This window comes from Poecilia reticulata, chromosome 13 (genome assembly GCF_904066995.2).
Source record: "Poecilia reticulata chromosome 13, P_reticulata-male-v2, whole genome shotgun sequence".
NCBI lineage: Eukaryota > Metazoa > Chordata > Actinopteri > Cyprinodontiformes > Poeciliidae > Poecilia > Poecilia reticulata.
The window spans coordinates 21,344,752-21,361,253 of NC_088842.1; the positions used below are offsets into that span (position 1 = coordinate 21,344,752).

The window sequence follows — 16,502 nt, forward strand, 5'->3', positions numbered from 1 at the left end:
TTCACTGTGCATTTATGTTGAGACTGTTGCAGCTAAGCCACTTGGCAAATGAAATGGAGATGCAGAGTAAATGTGGAATTGCTTTGAAAGTGCTGTAAAAATTGAGGCAACGCTTTAAAGGGGAAACAAAAACTTTGCTTTTAAAACACCTTGATTTCAATTTCTGAATTCCTAGAATTCCAAAATTGATGTTTGGGTCCAGCTATTAGTGGAACTACAACTGTCTACATGATTTTTCATAAATACATGCAGGACCCTGCTTTGTTGGCTTAATATACCAGTGGAAACACACCTGGGGGATCTGTCAAACAAGTACAAAGTTCTCCAGAGGGCGAATGAGTCAGAATTATTATTACAGGCTACTCTGAAGCTGCCGGGTCAAGTCATCCTCTCTCTGTCGATCACTGGTCACCACAAACATGACTTTGTTATTTGTACATACTTATTTCTAGTTTTACTTTTTGGATGAAAGTAGACAATTCATGTCTTAATGAACCTTAAAATCATGTTTAAATACTTGCTTCTGCAAAACTGCACAACAGTTTATCAATTGTAATTCTGCAATTGATGTTTGCTAGGGTTTTGGGCTCTGTTATGTTTCTGATGGTCGATAATTGGACACAAGCACAAATGATACTTTGAGAAAACAAAGTTCGCAATTCACCACACGAAGACACAACAAAACTATAGGAGCTTTGTGATTAGTTCTTAGTATCTGATTTTGTAAAGCTTTGGCCGGCCGAATCCAACATATCTTAAATATATTTAATGGCGTTCAAAAGGTGACTTTGCCACACATATAGGATTACTTGTAATTGGTTAAAACAGTGTTTCTCAACCCTGGTCCTCAAGGTACACTGTCCTACATGTTTTAGAGGTTTTTCTACTTTAATGTGCCTGATTCAACTGATTGTAGTTCAGAAAACGCCTGTTAATCAGTCATCAATTGAAATCGGCTGGGGAGAAGGAAGGAAATGCCTAAAACATGCAGGGCATTGTGCCTTGAGGACCAGGGTTGGGAAACACCGAGTTAAAAAACAAAATGACTACAGAATTGGTATTTTAAACTGTCTTTTTAGCATCGGATACTGGCTACTGTTCAGTATTGTTGACATTAAATCTTTGCCAACCTATTTTTTCCTAAACAATGTTGGGACCTACCTTAACTTTTTTTATAGTCAAATCCAGTGTTTTCTCTGGCAGACAGAGGTTGTCAGGGAAAGCTCAAACTGAACAAACCAACAACTTTCCTGCACTCTGTTTGACCTGGTAAAGTCAGACTTCCTGTTTAAAGCAACAGCCTGAATGCACACCAAACAGTCATGTATAAAATACAGTTTTCTTTTATTTAGCTAACCTCTTGCCTTTCCCTTGGTGTCATTCTTAAGCAGCTCAATGATGCAGAATGGAGCACACCAAGTACTCCTCTCTCTAACCACTTCCACACTGAAGAGTGTTGTTAATGTACCATGTAAACGTAAACCGCCAAGTATACTACTAAAATTTCTGTGCTTTCTCTGGGCTTTATTGAAGAAACACAACTTTTGGTTTGTATGTGGGGCTTTCAGCTTTGCTCATAGGAGTTTCATCCAGTACCTACCAGCTGCTTTAGTGGTTTATTTCAGTAATGATTTGTCATTTTATAAGAATCAAATTGGCCAAATGAGGATCAGAATCTGAACTGATTTGGAAAAATCATTCAGTTAAGCTATGTACATAATTTGAACATTTATTTATCAAATTTATTTAATTACTTGGAAAATTAACGTGTTTCTCAGTGGTTAAATAAATGGGTAAAGAATAGTTGTGTGAAATGGCAGAGCACTGCTGGCCTGGCCATTTGGTGGATGTGTCAAAACCGTAACACCTCAAATAGCGATTTAAATACCTAACTATGTGCTATACAAAAATCAAAGATTCCCTTGCATTTGGAATGATGACTAGTTGTTCCAGCTCTGGATTGTCATAAAGTCACTAGGCATTTAGCAGCACGTCTGCATGCCTCCACCCCAGAGAAGGTCACAGCTCTGCAGCTCCAGTTTGATGCATCCACTTCTGTCTTCAACCTATTATTTCCAAAGGCAGATCTTGTTGAACACTTGATTGCTGATGACTTGTTAAATGGGAACCTGTGTTCAGAAACTAGATAATACTGCTGTTTCTCTACCTTAGCCTGTTTGCACTGGTTAACATTCCTCAGCTAAATGGTGGTAATTTTACTCTCAGAAGAACACTGGAGGCTTTGCTTTGGCAGCTTTGTTAGTTTGCAACTTGAACTCATTTCAAAGGAACACACTCAATAAAACTGGGGGGAGTTGTTATTTCGTCAGTGATCAAGTTACCTTTGAAAGAAAGTTAATCATTTTTGTTTTCTGTGTCATAAAACTACTTGGTTTCTGTTGATTCCCCTTTTTCGCCCAACCCTCTCCACCCCCCCACCCACCCTCCACCCCACACCCAATACTCTCAGGGTCATAATGGCACCATCCTAGAATGATTATGTTTAAAATGGCCAAATTTGAATTAAGGGGAAAGCTTATTGCGAGCTCAAACGGCATCATTGGTTACGGTGGCACCCACTTGTCTGTCCTTGCTTTCCAAGTCGCAGCGGAGGACAGAGATGAATGTGATGTCAACACACAGATGGTGGTGCAGGGCCCTCATGTAGATGTACAGATGGCACCTTTTTCAGAATATCTTTGTCCAAACAGTTTTTCATTCCTTCTGGCCTGAGGGAGAATAAAACAGAGGGCACTTAAGTGAGATGGTGAAGTGATCAATTTGCCCACGATACAAAAATCAAAATTCTGGTTGGCTACAATACAATCATGTGACAAACTGCCTTCTATTAATGGGCTAATGTCAGTGTTTGGTATCTGAATCTCTTTATTTCTGAAGTTTAGACTACACTTTAAACAAGCTGTAATGTCAAGACTCCATAGTAATACTCATGTTGCTTTTCTCTGAGCAATCTGCTATCTTAACTGTCTAGCGAACATTCCTCTCCAATATGGCTGATCGTTGTGATCATATGGGAAAACAGAAGGTCAACATTGCCAAATTAAAGAAAGCTGGGCCTCATTTTTATTATTTTGCCCAAGTGTGGTTATAAAAAGTTTAGTCCATGTTATAAAAAGTTTAGTGCATGAAATGAACATGTTTTGATCTATAAGCACACCAACAAGTAGCATTTTTTTTGCATTGTTTTGAGTTGATCAAAATTCAGGTAATGGTTAGGAGGACAATCTTGTAATCCTTCTTATTAAATTCAAAACTACTTCCTTTTAGCACATTTTTTTTTATTTGGTTAGAAATGATCATATTTAACTTTTGAATTTGAAAAAAAAAATGCAAATGAGTTTGTACTTGTTACAGTACTTTGACAGAGAAAAGTGGAGTTGTCCTCAAAGATACTTGAAGTTGAGACCAAATTTGAACCATTTAAACTGCTACAACTTTTTGCTTATGATTCATTAAAGATCTTGTTTGTTTTTAGGCCAAAAGAATGGCCTCTTTTAACTTTGCACACTCCTAAAGGTCACTGAAGTGAGTTGAGCAGATGTTCTTGGGTGTACCATAGAGCAGATTACAGACCAGAGGAGACCAAGCTTTAAATCTTTGGGAATCTCACGATCAGTCCTGGAAAATTTCATTCTATTTTCCCAAAAGATTCAGACATCCATGATCACATTCTTGATCTAAGTTGACTAGAGGGAATTCAAATGGAAAACAGTGCATTTCACTCTTCGGGTTATTAGCCCAATCCAACCATCATTAGCTTCCATAACATTGGCATGGCAGATGAAAAGTTTACTCTGTCATTTGACCTGAGTGATGTGATTGCTTGCTTATGTGTGACATCAGAAATACATCCACCGTCTGTTTTTCTCTTGTGCTGTTTCCTATTGGATGATGGATTAGCTGTTGCCACATTCGTGGGAAATTTGGCTCTTGCTTCATATGAAACGACAGAAAATGTCCCAAAGCCCAATGTGTAGTTTTTTTTTTCTTTTTTCTCTCTGTACAACAAAGGAGAGGAACGTTTTAACACACAACACAAGACATTGACACTCTCATGGTTTTGCCCACATTAAAACCTGTTTATGGGCTCTTCTCCCCCCTTTTTGTTTCCATTGTTATGTTCCAATAATGGAAATAAATTACAGTAATGCCGTTTCCTCTTTTCTCTGTCAGTGCAGTAATCAGAAGACATTGATGGATTGTGGCTAAATTAATCTTTCTCGGATTATGGCTGACCCACATATTTTCAGATTGATTAGCAGTCAGTTTAAAAAGCAAAGTGTCAGATTGTTTAATGTCCTGTCAGCTCTACGAAAAGGGGCTTATTTCTCTATCTTAAAGCAACCAGCTCCTTTAGGATTCCTGCTATGGCTTTTCACAAGCAGGTCTGACTAAAAAATCAACCGGACAGCTGCTGTTGATCCAGAGCACTTCTGCTCGTGTTCTCACTAAAACCAGGAAGATGTAGAGCACATCACCCCAGGTATAAAGTCCTTACACCAGCTCCCTGTAGCCTAGAGAATAGACTTTAAAATACTGTTGTTAGTTTATAAATCACTGAACGGCTTAGCACCACAATACATTAAAGATCTGCTGTTGTTGCTTTCCAGACTACTCAGGTCCTCTGGTTCTGGTCTGCTCTGCATCCCCAGAACCAGAACCAAACGAGGAGAAGCAGCAACATTCAGCTTCTATGCTGATCCACAAATCTGGAAAAAACTTCCAGAAAACTGCAAAACAGCTGAAACACTCAGTTCCTTTAAATCACATTGACCAATATATGTGATGTGTATTGATGATTTTGATGATGGCACTCGACAAAATGTAATGCTTGTTACTGGTTTCTTAATTGTGACTGTATGTTGTTTTTATGACTTGTGTTTCTATGGTGTAAAACACTTCAAACTGCCTTGTTGCTGAGATGCGCTATACAAATAAACTTGATTGATTGATCTTTATTGTAAGGAAAACGTCCGGCACGGCACAGAAACGGGTGGAGAAGGGTTAACCCCATGCTGCTCATCCCCAGGCCACATTTGAACTGCAGATTTTTATAACCATAATATCAGAATCTAACCTATTCCTGTTATAAAGCCATAATTTTGATTTAGCTTGTACTTTTCTAGCAATGGTTTTGTTTTTTTTAAGGAGGACCTTTATCTAACAGTGTAGTGGGTTGACCTTTTTTTTCTGAAGGGTCTCTGGTCCTCACCTTTCCCACTGCTCTTGGGTCAGAATAAGTTTTCGAATGAGAAACTGCTGAAGCATTTCCGTCTCTACAGACAGATATTCTCTCTTTGCTTGTGATTGGAGGAAATGAGGCAGCAGAAAAAAAGATGACAAAAGCTGTTTTAAGGGGCTTTCATGCACCCTCTTATCTCCTGTTTTTCACCAAACTTCAAACACTTTCTGACTGAGGTGATAGGCAGGTTGCTGTCCTTGCCGTGCAAAGCGTTAATCAATTGTTGACTTCTCCTGTTTTAATCTCACTGAGACACGAAAGGAGTTGATGGACAAGACGAAACAAGATCACAATAGTCAGGCTAACCCTCAATAATTTTTTGCTAAATTAAAGCTCGTCTGAAAAGTGGCTGAACATGAGCCGTGTTTTCTGATGATGAGGCTGAATGAGTAATCCAAGTTTTAACTTTTGTGTCTCAGTTCTCGTCTTCAGTCTCGCACACCCACACTGCTGCTGATGGTCATATTTTTCCACCTACTCTGGTCAGAGGTGCATCAGTCTTCTTGGGGGGAAAAAATGACTGTGTAGATAAACCTAGGATGTTTGGTTAGACTTGAAATTTTATTCAACTTTATCCACTGTGTTATGCTTCACTTATTAGCTCTTGCTAAGACATCATGCCGATTAAGGGATTAATTCAGTGATTTGACTTGGGTCTTTAAGTATTTTCTTGTGGGACAGAGATGATTAAAAAAGCACAATTTGTTTGACCCTTCAAATTCAGGGTAGTAAATCTGTAGCCTCAGAGCTGCTCTGCTTAATTAGGATCATATCTCGCATTGACTGGGTGGGTTTCTAAGTTTCTTTGATGTCCCACTACACAGGATTAAAGATGACATTTATGACTTTTACAGACCTAGAAAGAAACTTTTGAAAGAGTTGGGACATATTCCTGAATATGTTTGCTTTGGGGGTAAGAACTTACACCTGTGAGTCCAACGCCAGAGATGCACTGAAATATACCCGTCTTGTGTTTTGCCAAATATTTTAAATGTTTCATTAATGTACTACTTGTGACTCACTGATGTGCAGTCGAAAACATAACTTCAACCCCCTATTACCGATCGTTTTGACTTTTTACAACATACAAGGCATTCTGCTGAAATTAACCATGTTGGCTCCTAGCTGCATGCACATAATCAAAGGGGCGTGGCTTCTCACTTGTAGCCTTTGCCATCAGTGCTGTTAGAAAGTTGTTGTGTTTTCTAAGTGCTTACAAATTGTTTTCATCAGTCACTTTGCTTTCTTTTTCCATCTGTACCCAAAATATCGTCACACAAGATTTAAAAATGTGTTTAACTAGATGTTAGCATTTCCTGATGAGAAGTTTGTGAGCTGTCAGCACAGCTCCAGAACTATTTCCTTTACTTCAAAATAAGAGTTTCAAACATAGAATGTCTACGTCTCACTTTACCAGATGGAGTCGCACATGGCAACTGCATAGAGACACAAAATGGACTGCTCTGGAGACACTCATAGAGCTTCTCAATGCTGTAGCATATTTAGATCTTAAGAGAAAAACAAAAACGGCACTTCTCAGTTCTCTTCAAACCTCTAGGTCAGGCAGTGATTTAGGGAGGCATTGATTTGCTCGTGCTCAGGGTTCTGTTGGCAGAGCACTTGTTTTCAATTCCAATCGATCTTGTTCATTTAATTCTGCGAACTCGGAGCCCCTCGGTGTTGCATGTTGGAAAACTAGCATTCAGTTCATTTTAACAGATGGACCATCATGGCTCAATTGGAGTTAAGAGCTTCGCAGTCTTTCCGGGGGGAGTCGGATTCATTATAGGCCTCGGGTCAGGCCCACCTTCCCCTGAGCAGTTTTAGTAATAACAGGAAGCACGGCCACTGCTGCGCATGGTAATTAGCAGCTGTTTAGAACGTGAGACAGCCTGATTATAGCAGAAGTGGTGTACACACATGCACCATTGCACTTAAAAATTACATGTCACAAAACTGTATATACCCTATTGTAGAATAAAACCACAAGCAAAGAGGGAATACAAGTTTGAATGACTCAGGGAAACATTTTTACACATCTAATCATCATTGCATTTATCAGGCGCCATTTATGTTTAAATTGACAAATGTTTTGTTGCCCTGGCAGCTGCGAAGCAGGCTCCGTCACGTCTGTGAAAAGTGAGGTAAAGTTTTGATAACAGTCGGCGTTGCTGTAATTGTTGTTATGGGTGATTATGGAGTGTTTGAGGTGAATCAGCAGCAGATCGGTGAGGGAACAGTAAGAACTCAGGTAATTCACAAACACACCCTGGTGCTTCCTACCATATTCAGTAACAGCATCTGATTTGAGCTCACCAGTGTACTGATGTTGTCGCTACACAGTGCCTGTGTTATTATATACAGCTGAGATCTACTCTATACTGAGAAGAGCCACAAACAGTCAAATAGGGTTTAATGAAGCTGCACGTTTTTTTTTTCTTTTTTTAATATTGTACATTTTATGAGTCTCCTTGTAACAACACCACCAAGAACAGAATACCTGTGATATAATGGTTGCTTTTACAGCAGAACCAAATGAATCATGTTGTATTCTGGGTTGTTGGTGTCATTTTTACCATGTAGGTCTGCAAGACATAGTGTTAACATATCAGTATGGAGTTTAATAGATCCCACAGTTATCTTTTGTGGGGCTTTTTATGGTTGTGATATAAAAGGAATAAATGGAGCAGACATGGTAGCTTTTGGACCAGACATCCACTGTCTGGCTGAGCCAGTGATTCGCTCTGCAGCGTAATTGTGGTATTCACTGGATGATTGTTCCTCTGAACCTTTTCACTTTCATTTTTTCTTTTTTCTGTTCTTGAACACATCGATGGAAGCTCGTTGCATTCTCGGTTGACATTGAAAACAGGCCCTCTGAAACAAGGTCTTAATTTAATGCCGGCCTTTGTGGCAGGGACATGGTGCTTTTCAATCCACCTCATGTTTTCGATCAAACTGACAAGGCATGTTGCTGTCGAGACGGCTTGTTGCACAACTTCTCCCACCCGCTTTATCATCGATGTTGTTTCTATTTTTTCTGCAGGAGCGTTGGGAGCCAGTGGGATGTTAGCTGTGGCTGAGACAGCAGGAGCGACTGAAGGAGCATGGTGAAACACCAACCCCTCCAAGTCTATGAGCGCCAGCTGTGTTTGTCATGTATCACTGGGATCTATGGGTGCAGGTGGAAGCGCTATCAGAGGTCACATGATAACACCACCAAGGTGAGAGGCAGCTTTATTATAAAAGTATTACTGATTGCACTTTAAAAATTAGGTAACTTTGTTATTTAAGCTAAAGTTTAAACAGTAATAATTTCTTGGTTAATGTCAAGTTGTCATAACAAAGACATTTTGAATAATGTCAGCTTTGTATTAAAAGTGTCAATTTACCGAATGACGCTTTATGACAACAGTCTTAAATATTCATGTTCATGACAGGTGTTATGACATGTTTATGACAGTGTCATGTCAGTCTTATTCACCCCCTTCAAATAAAGTGTTACCAAAGTTTTTTTTTTTTTAACAAAGCATTTCTTTCTTCTGCTGATGAACTCGTACATAATCTATAAGTGGATCATACACTTATCCATGAAGGCGGTAGTGCATGATAATAATTATCATGTCAGCAGATAGTCTCACCCACATTCTTATGCGTCGCATAAAGGAGAAAATTAACTCCAGGCCAAAAATACTGTTTAGTTACCTTTATTTAGCATCATTCAAACTCTACAGTAACATAAATATTGATGGGAAAGGTGAGTGTTTAGGGAGCATAGATTTAACTTACCAAAGTATCTATAAACTGTCCTCTTCTAGTCGACTGTGAAGTCAGCAACATGTTTACACTGCAAACCTTTTCATTCGCTGATAGTGTAACATGACTGACCTGTGTCAGTTATGTTACACAGGTCAGTCAAATACTATATCTGATAGCATTTAATTCCTATCAGATATGTATTATTTTTTACTTATGGTGCAGTTGTGCACTTTCTGTGAGAAGCCCATTGGCTGAATGATTAGTTCCATTATTGCTGCAATGACAAATGTCAGGAGAACAGTAGGAAAGAGGTGAAGCTGGATCTGTTTTCCAATGATTATCTCCGAAGATAATTAGCTGTGTACACCCTCAGCTATGTGCATGGGCTCACATCAGGTTAGGCATGAATGAGACCTGATTATGTTGTCAGGAGGCTTCGTCCACAGTAGTTGCATAGCTGGGCTGCAAGAGAGCTGTAGACTGATACAGCTATTTGCATCTAATTACTGCTATTGAGTACCTTGCTTTATTTTGTTCTATGTATATTTCACAAAATTACTTGGGGAAAATAAATCTCTAAAAGCTACAAAAATTTGAAGTCATAGTAGTGTTAATAGAAGACAAAAATGGAAGATTTCTTTGTTAAATAATAGATTGCACACTTGGGATGGTGTGGATGTTGTGCCCGTTTTTTTTATTTCACTTTAAAATTTTCATAAAGCAATGTTTCTGCTCTACAAATGATATTGATGAAAGACATTTTTCTTTAAGTGTAAGAGCTGGAATGTCCGATTAAAGGGCAAGAGCAATTTCTAAAAGGATTTGCCTGAGAAATGTGCCTGACTCTTTAGTCGGCAGTGTTTCTCCAACAGTTTGTGTCCACGGTTTCTTGGTTTGCCACTTATTGTGTAGAACGCGGCCAGTGGTCTCCATCTCTTCCATTGCTATTTGGGGTTTTAATTAGGACTTCTGCCTAATCATTAGGTTATAGGTTTTGCAGCACACCTGCAGCAATGTGCACAGAATTTACAGCTGCATGATATTAGAAGATCTTTGGCTGGAGATTAATATGGGTAATTCTTGCAATGATGAAAAAATTTGCTAATTTTCTTTTGGTTCTCCCATCACTGTCTGACCGTTAGCATTTCGGCCAATGTTCACGTCAGCTGTGAGCATCTGCTGCCGTGGGACTCTGTCCAACTGGCTAAATATTACATGGAAATGAACGTCACCAATTATTGCTTTCCCGACATTCCTTTGGAGTAGAAATTTACACAATTTGTGATGTACTCTGCAGGCCTATACTCCTCTCTGTTATTTAGGGAATTAAAACTAACTGGATAATTGACCATCTTGCAGGTTTTTTGCAGATTAGCTTCTCAGCTGACAGTCCAGCAGCCTGAACAAACCACATTCCTCTCATCCTTACTTGTGTTTGTTTTCTTCCGTCTTCAAACGCTACCTTTGTTTTAATTTAAAATAAAGAAAACAAGACAACTCTTTGGACCACGAGGCAAAACAAGCATGCATTTCTTGTAGCAAGAGGAGCTGCTGTGAATGTAGTTTGCTGTTTGAATTTGTTTCTGTTAGTGGAGTTGGTTCAGGGACTTTATGGTATTTGTAGCCTGCCAGTTTACCTTCTGCAGAGACATCACACCAGTCTTTATCTATAAGCATTATAAACAAACGGTAACGAATAATGACACTAATGGCAGATCCTTCTCAAGAATTTAAATAATTGAATCATTAAAGCTGAGATAAAAATGACAGTGCTGTTACATATCTGATTTATTCTCTGGATCACATTTGAAGGTTTGGATCCTTTGTGGTTGTATTTTCTGATATTTGATGCTTGACAGGATCCAACATACACTCAGTGATCCATTTGTCCTGCTTTCTCTCTGCTATTTAGGAAAGGACACACGGGTTATGTTGGCGCAATAAACTCAATGTGTGCTCTCCAATGCACTCAGATGCTGAGTTAGATTATTTATTTATACCCACATGCCATCCTGTAGAACAACAAAATCCTTGGGCATAACTAATTATCATGTCAACTGGTGATTAAACTCCATCCATGAAGTCATTGACCTAGAATACATCTAACTTGAGCAGAAACGACACAGGCAGGTTTGAATCCTTAGTTTTACCTGGCCTTTTGGAACAACTATAACTCAGAACAAATGTAAAAAAACAAAAAAAAAAAAATCTGCTTCCGTTATGGTTGAAATCTGACACCATGTAGATCTGTTTCCTATCCCAAGTGGTTATCTTTCAGGCCAACTGAAAAATGCTGTGTGAGCATTTTTGTGCTCATCCTCTGCTTTGACAGCGTGTGTCTTCTGGAGTGCAGGGAGCAAACAGTCAGCTAGCGCATACAAAGTGCAGAGCCTAGTATTTCTTTCCACTAGGCTCAATATGATGTTTTTTCTTTGTCTTGTTTACATGCCCTGCAGTGAACTAACGGTGTTTCACGTAAAAGTCATTAAAAGCACACAAGAGAGACTTTAGTCTTGTTTTGATGCTTTCAGTAATCTTTAAAAAAAAAAAAGTATAAATTAACTGTTGCCTGCTGATTTCAATATGGCTTTCATTAAAAACTGTTAATTGTGAAAATAATTTGTCTGGTTGAAGTGGCTGACTTGCTTCTGAGAATGGATCTTGGCTCAAGCTGAAGTGACGTCATTCAGGACAGATTGGTTAAACAACCCGGTAAGCAAACTGTGGCCAATCAAGGGGAGGTATCATGTACATGTAACTCTACCCGATCCAATCCCAGAGGCGTGAGAACCAAGAACCTCATGTTGAAACTGCTGCTGTACTCATTCATAATCTATAAGTGGATCATACAATGTCTTTTTTTTTTCTCTCCCTCTGTCCACTGTAGTGAGACATTCAGACCGAGCAGGTGTCGGTGGTGCTGCTTCTTTCTGTGTCCAAGGTGCTTTGTAGGAAGACGGCTCACGTCATGCAGTGCAAGCCGATCTGGCCTCTCAGTAATAATTGAGAGAATTTCCATTTAGGCACACAAAGGCTTCAAAAATAGGAGCAAAGTTTCCCAGCCTTCAGTGGACATTGAGCTGGTCTTCATTCACTCTGTTTATTGATGTCCAATCAGCTTTTAATCATTTCGTTGCTGTTGTGAAAGTCACTATGCAACTTTTGCATCATTTGTAGCGTCGTTGTAAAGTGGCTTTACAACGATGTTAAGATATTTAACGAGAAATTTCAATAAAATGCTTTTTTTGTCACTTGGACGTGAAGCTACTCTACAAAAGAGATTTTGATTCAGTAACTTAAACTGAAACATAGGAGAAGACCTACACTTTTTGTGAAGAAAATTATCGTAACAAAGATAACTTTCCTCTTAGCAAGGCTTACTAAGAAGAAGCCCTTTTCAGCCAGCTGATGTACAGTAGGCAGCAGCAGATGAGAGGAGGTCTCTACAGCTCTCTGTCTGGCATCTTAATAAAATAAATTGACATAAGATGATGTGACAAAATGTTATAGCAGGTGTTGAAACTGTAGCTTTTTAAGACCATAAAATATCCATTTATCACCTTTACCACTTCAGGTAGTAACCCATTTTAACTATTTTCCCTTTCAGGCTTGTGTTGCTTGCAGCGGATCATGTCGGCCCTGGTAGCTGTAACTTTATCTGAACATCATTGATGGCCTGAATATTCTCAGTATTACATGTGTTGAGCAGTAATTAAACGACAGCTTCACCCTCTGAGCATAAGGAATGTCCTGCGATTGCAGGACCTATATATCGAGTTAAGCTTAAAAAAATTGTTATTGCACGAATATTCACCAACAACTGTAAATAATGGAAGATGAGTTCACTGTACTGCGGTTGTTTCCAGATTTATTATTGCTAATAAGAGCTAGAAAACTGAGTTGGTCAGCCTTTTTAGCTGCTGACTCTGGCATCTTGTTTGGAATGCGGCCTAGATTCCTGCTACCACATGCTGTGCCCAATTCAATTGCCTTTTCTTATATGTGGTGTCATGGGAAATATATTTCATATATTTTTTTAGAAAGTGAAGTTGGGTTTTAAATTGTTGGATTCTTTTTTTTATTTTATATTTTTTTTAAGATGAGAAGGGAAGCGGATTACATTGTGTAGTTGTGCAGCTGAACTCCAGCCATGCAGGACAGCTTTCGAGACACCAGGGACTAATCTGGATACGCTCAGGAATGTGACAAGTGACTGACGTTCTGCTTCACAGAAACTATCTGCCAGTATTGTATACATTAGGATTCAAGGGCATCCTTGTTGTATGTTGAGGAATGCCAAGTCAAGCTGCCATGCTGTTTGCTTCCTGTACAGCAACAGAAAGGGAATTGAAATGAGGTGATCAGAGAGGACGGCTACAGTTAGCATCTTTCCGAATGGGGAAATGTTCATCTGTAATATAAACCTGTTGGTGAAATAATGTTCTAGCTTAGAATCAGAAGCATTGATGTAGAGATGAGCCCCCAGAAACAGTATTACTGCTAAATGTAGGAACAATAAATTAAAGCAAACAATACAATATGTACCAACACATGTTGAATTTTCCTCTTTCTCATCATTCTCTGTTGAAATGTGGACGTCTTTGCTAAAACAAAATGATCAGAGTTGTTTTTTCTTCTCGTCTAACCTCACACACAGATCTGCTCTGGCTAAAATCTCCTCCTAAAATGAGAAGATTTGTTCTTTGCGTTTCCATGTTGGCTGATTCCTAAACCATAAGAGCATTGCTGCAGATGCATAGCACCAATCCAATAAGCTTCTTTATTAAACGCAGTATTGCAATCCACTCCACTAGACTGAGTCACAAAAGGCAAATAGAGATATTCAGACAGGAAGTCAAAGAATAAAAGTAATCTCATATAGCAGTTTATTAGATGATCATGTTGGTGGTCCTGTATTGTTGTGGCTCCCGGACGCCCTAAAGCATCACTTTGTTGGACGAGATTAAAAATGTAAGGCCAATGTTGTCTCACCACCAAGGCAACTTCTGTTTTAATAAAAGAAGTTTATGACAGTGTTAAATTTCCCCAGTTGAAGCAAGTATTTGGTTTTGAGAGTTTATTGCTTCAACATACTTTCGCTTTAGAAAGTCTTTTTATATTTTGTCTGCGTGAAGCACTGGTGTGGTCCAGTTTTTAGGATCATTACCTCAAACCTTATAGTAAGAGAGCACTTCTGAGCTTATACCATCGTTGCAATTTCACTGTATTAAATTGTCGGGGGCTGATTTGGCGTGAAATAACTGGGCTAATAAATATGCTGTGTATTTTTTATTTTTTTTGTCTTTAACTTCAGTGCTGATAAGCTCCACAGAAATTGAACCTACTTCTTCTGCATTCTAGTATTTGTGATTTAAAACCTTATTTAAAACCTAACCCGAATACAATTCAATCCCATAATTTTGTTTAAAAATCAGAAGCATGGCATACATTTCTGTCTGCATAAACTCCTCTTTATTGTTCAAATGCTTGTTGCGTTCTAATAGATCTGTGTTGTCGCTCTGTCGGGGCCATGCACAAAGTGTTGTGCTGGAATAAAAGCCAGTCATGCAGAAAGTTGATGTGAAATCAGCAGGGCAGATCAAATCATGTCAGCCTGATCGAGCTTCACTGTAGAGTGTGGGACAAAAGGGGAACAGAGAACATGAGAGCACATTACACACAGCAAAGTGTTTGTGGTCACGCAGAAGTTAAATAAGGCTCCAGAATAACATCAGATTAATCTCAGTTTTAACTCTTTCAGACCAGAAAGCTATTTTTTATAAATATATATATATTTTTTTTCTAATTGAACTTTTTTATGTTGGGTCTTGATAAAATTATAAATGATCAGAACTACATGAAGGTGAGGGAGGTTTAAAAACTTGGCAGCAAATTAACATTTTGGGATCACTTGTTCTTTATGATAATTTTAAAGCTTTGTACATATGTTTTGTAGTGAAGGCATCAATAATTTTGGAGGGTGCTTGATTTTTGTAAAAATACCAGATTCCTTCTGTGAAGGCTATTTTAGCTCAGTTATTCAAATTCAACAATGATTTATTGATCCCAAAGGGAAATTAACATTTTATGTAAAAAAAAAAATACATTAAACAGATGTGCTCAAAGTCCCAAAAATATAGCAAGGGATCTAGAAAATATCGGTATAGTTTTGACTGGAGCATCACAGTTCCCCAGGTGTCCTCTGTCTTTATCCAGAGGGATGCTGCGGTGGGGGGGAACCAGAGAACTTCGTCCTCTACAGGCCAAGGTCGGCTGTCCCAGGTGTTTCCAGTTGTGATTAAAGAACTGGTGTCAGAGCGTTGTGTCAGAGCGTTCTCATCAGGGAGGTTGTCGCTCAGTTTTGTGCCAACAGAGACCTTGGCAGCTTTCTGTAACAAAAACTGATATTCTTATCATAAGACAGCCTTTCTTTGGTATGTATTGTAGGTATGCTGTTTTTTAAAGCTTCTTTTAGACAATAATTGCAAAATGTTCTTCCTAGAACGGATTTTTCTACAAAATTATTTTTGGTAAGCAGGGCTATGCAGCTTTATGATTATAAAAGGTATGAGAATAGCCTACAGAGTTAAATTTACCTTTTTTGTGTGACAATTTATGGGATACCTTAAAAAAATCTTCAAATGGGTCGTACTCCTTTTGTTTCCTTTTTTCCTATGAAAAAGTCACAGCACTTAACCACAGGCGTTCTCTCATTACCTTATCTGAAAGTGGAAGTGAGAGGAAAATATTTATTTATTACAATGAGATAAAAACATGATTAAACATTGATTAAGATTGTTACAGAAAACCTTCAGATCTTTTATGATGTTGGATTTTTAATCACAGTACTTGAGAAATGTGTACATTTTTTGTTGTAACAGTAACTCTGTCCACTCAGACCCAAAAAACACGCACAGTTTTGGTATTGGGAGCAAAAAAAGGAGGCTAGTCGGGCTGTGTCACCTGTGAGTTTCCTCAGCTGTCTGAGGTGATAATGATCTGATCCTTGACCCTCAGCAGAGATGTGTTCACGCAGTGACTTTATCTCGACACTGCAGTCAGGGTTGTCCCCATAAACATGCAATCTTGATGGGATTATAAATTAATTTGGCGGATTTCTGAATTTTTTCTGCTGGTAGAAAGAGGTTACTGAAAGGTTACTGTATTATACACATTATGTATTGTAAATAAATATGTATGCCCTGCATGCAGGTGTCTATTCTATCTTAACCTTCACCTGAGTTTTTTTTTTTTTTTTTCTTTTTACATCCGAAGATGTGGTCCGTTTAAAGTTTTTCATGGTACAAAGTGCAAGAGTGACGAGGACAGCAATTAGACAGGGCAGCATGTGAAGTTATTAAAAGTTATTCCATTATAATGAGCAGAGCGTAGAAGGGAATACTCTCAGCAGAGGTCGGTTATCAGACTGACTTCAGGTTCTAATCAGAAGAAAGTTAATAATTTAAAGCCTTGCAATACC

At 38.6% G+C, this 16,502-nt stretch overlaps 1 protein-coding gene across 7 annotated transcripts in view; it reads left to right on the plus strand.

The window, feature by feature from the left end:
* Positions 1-16,502, plus strand: part of gdpd5b (glycerophosphodiester phosphodiesterase domain containing 5b) — a 33,913-nt gene that overhangs the window by 1,922 nt on the left and 15,489 nt on the right. For all 7 annotated transcript variants that reach the window (XR_535224.3, XR_535222.3, XR_535223.3 and 4 more), the window contains exon 2: positions 8,310-8,487. Coding sequence is in view for 4 of the 7 variants with exons in the window: in XM_008426006.3 (XP_008424228.1) it covers positions 8,371-8,487 (117 nt within the window). In the remaining 3 variants the exon portion in view is untranslated. The remainder of the gene's footprint in view (positions 1-8,309; positions 8,488-16,502) is intronic.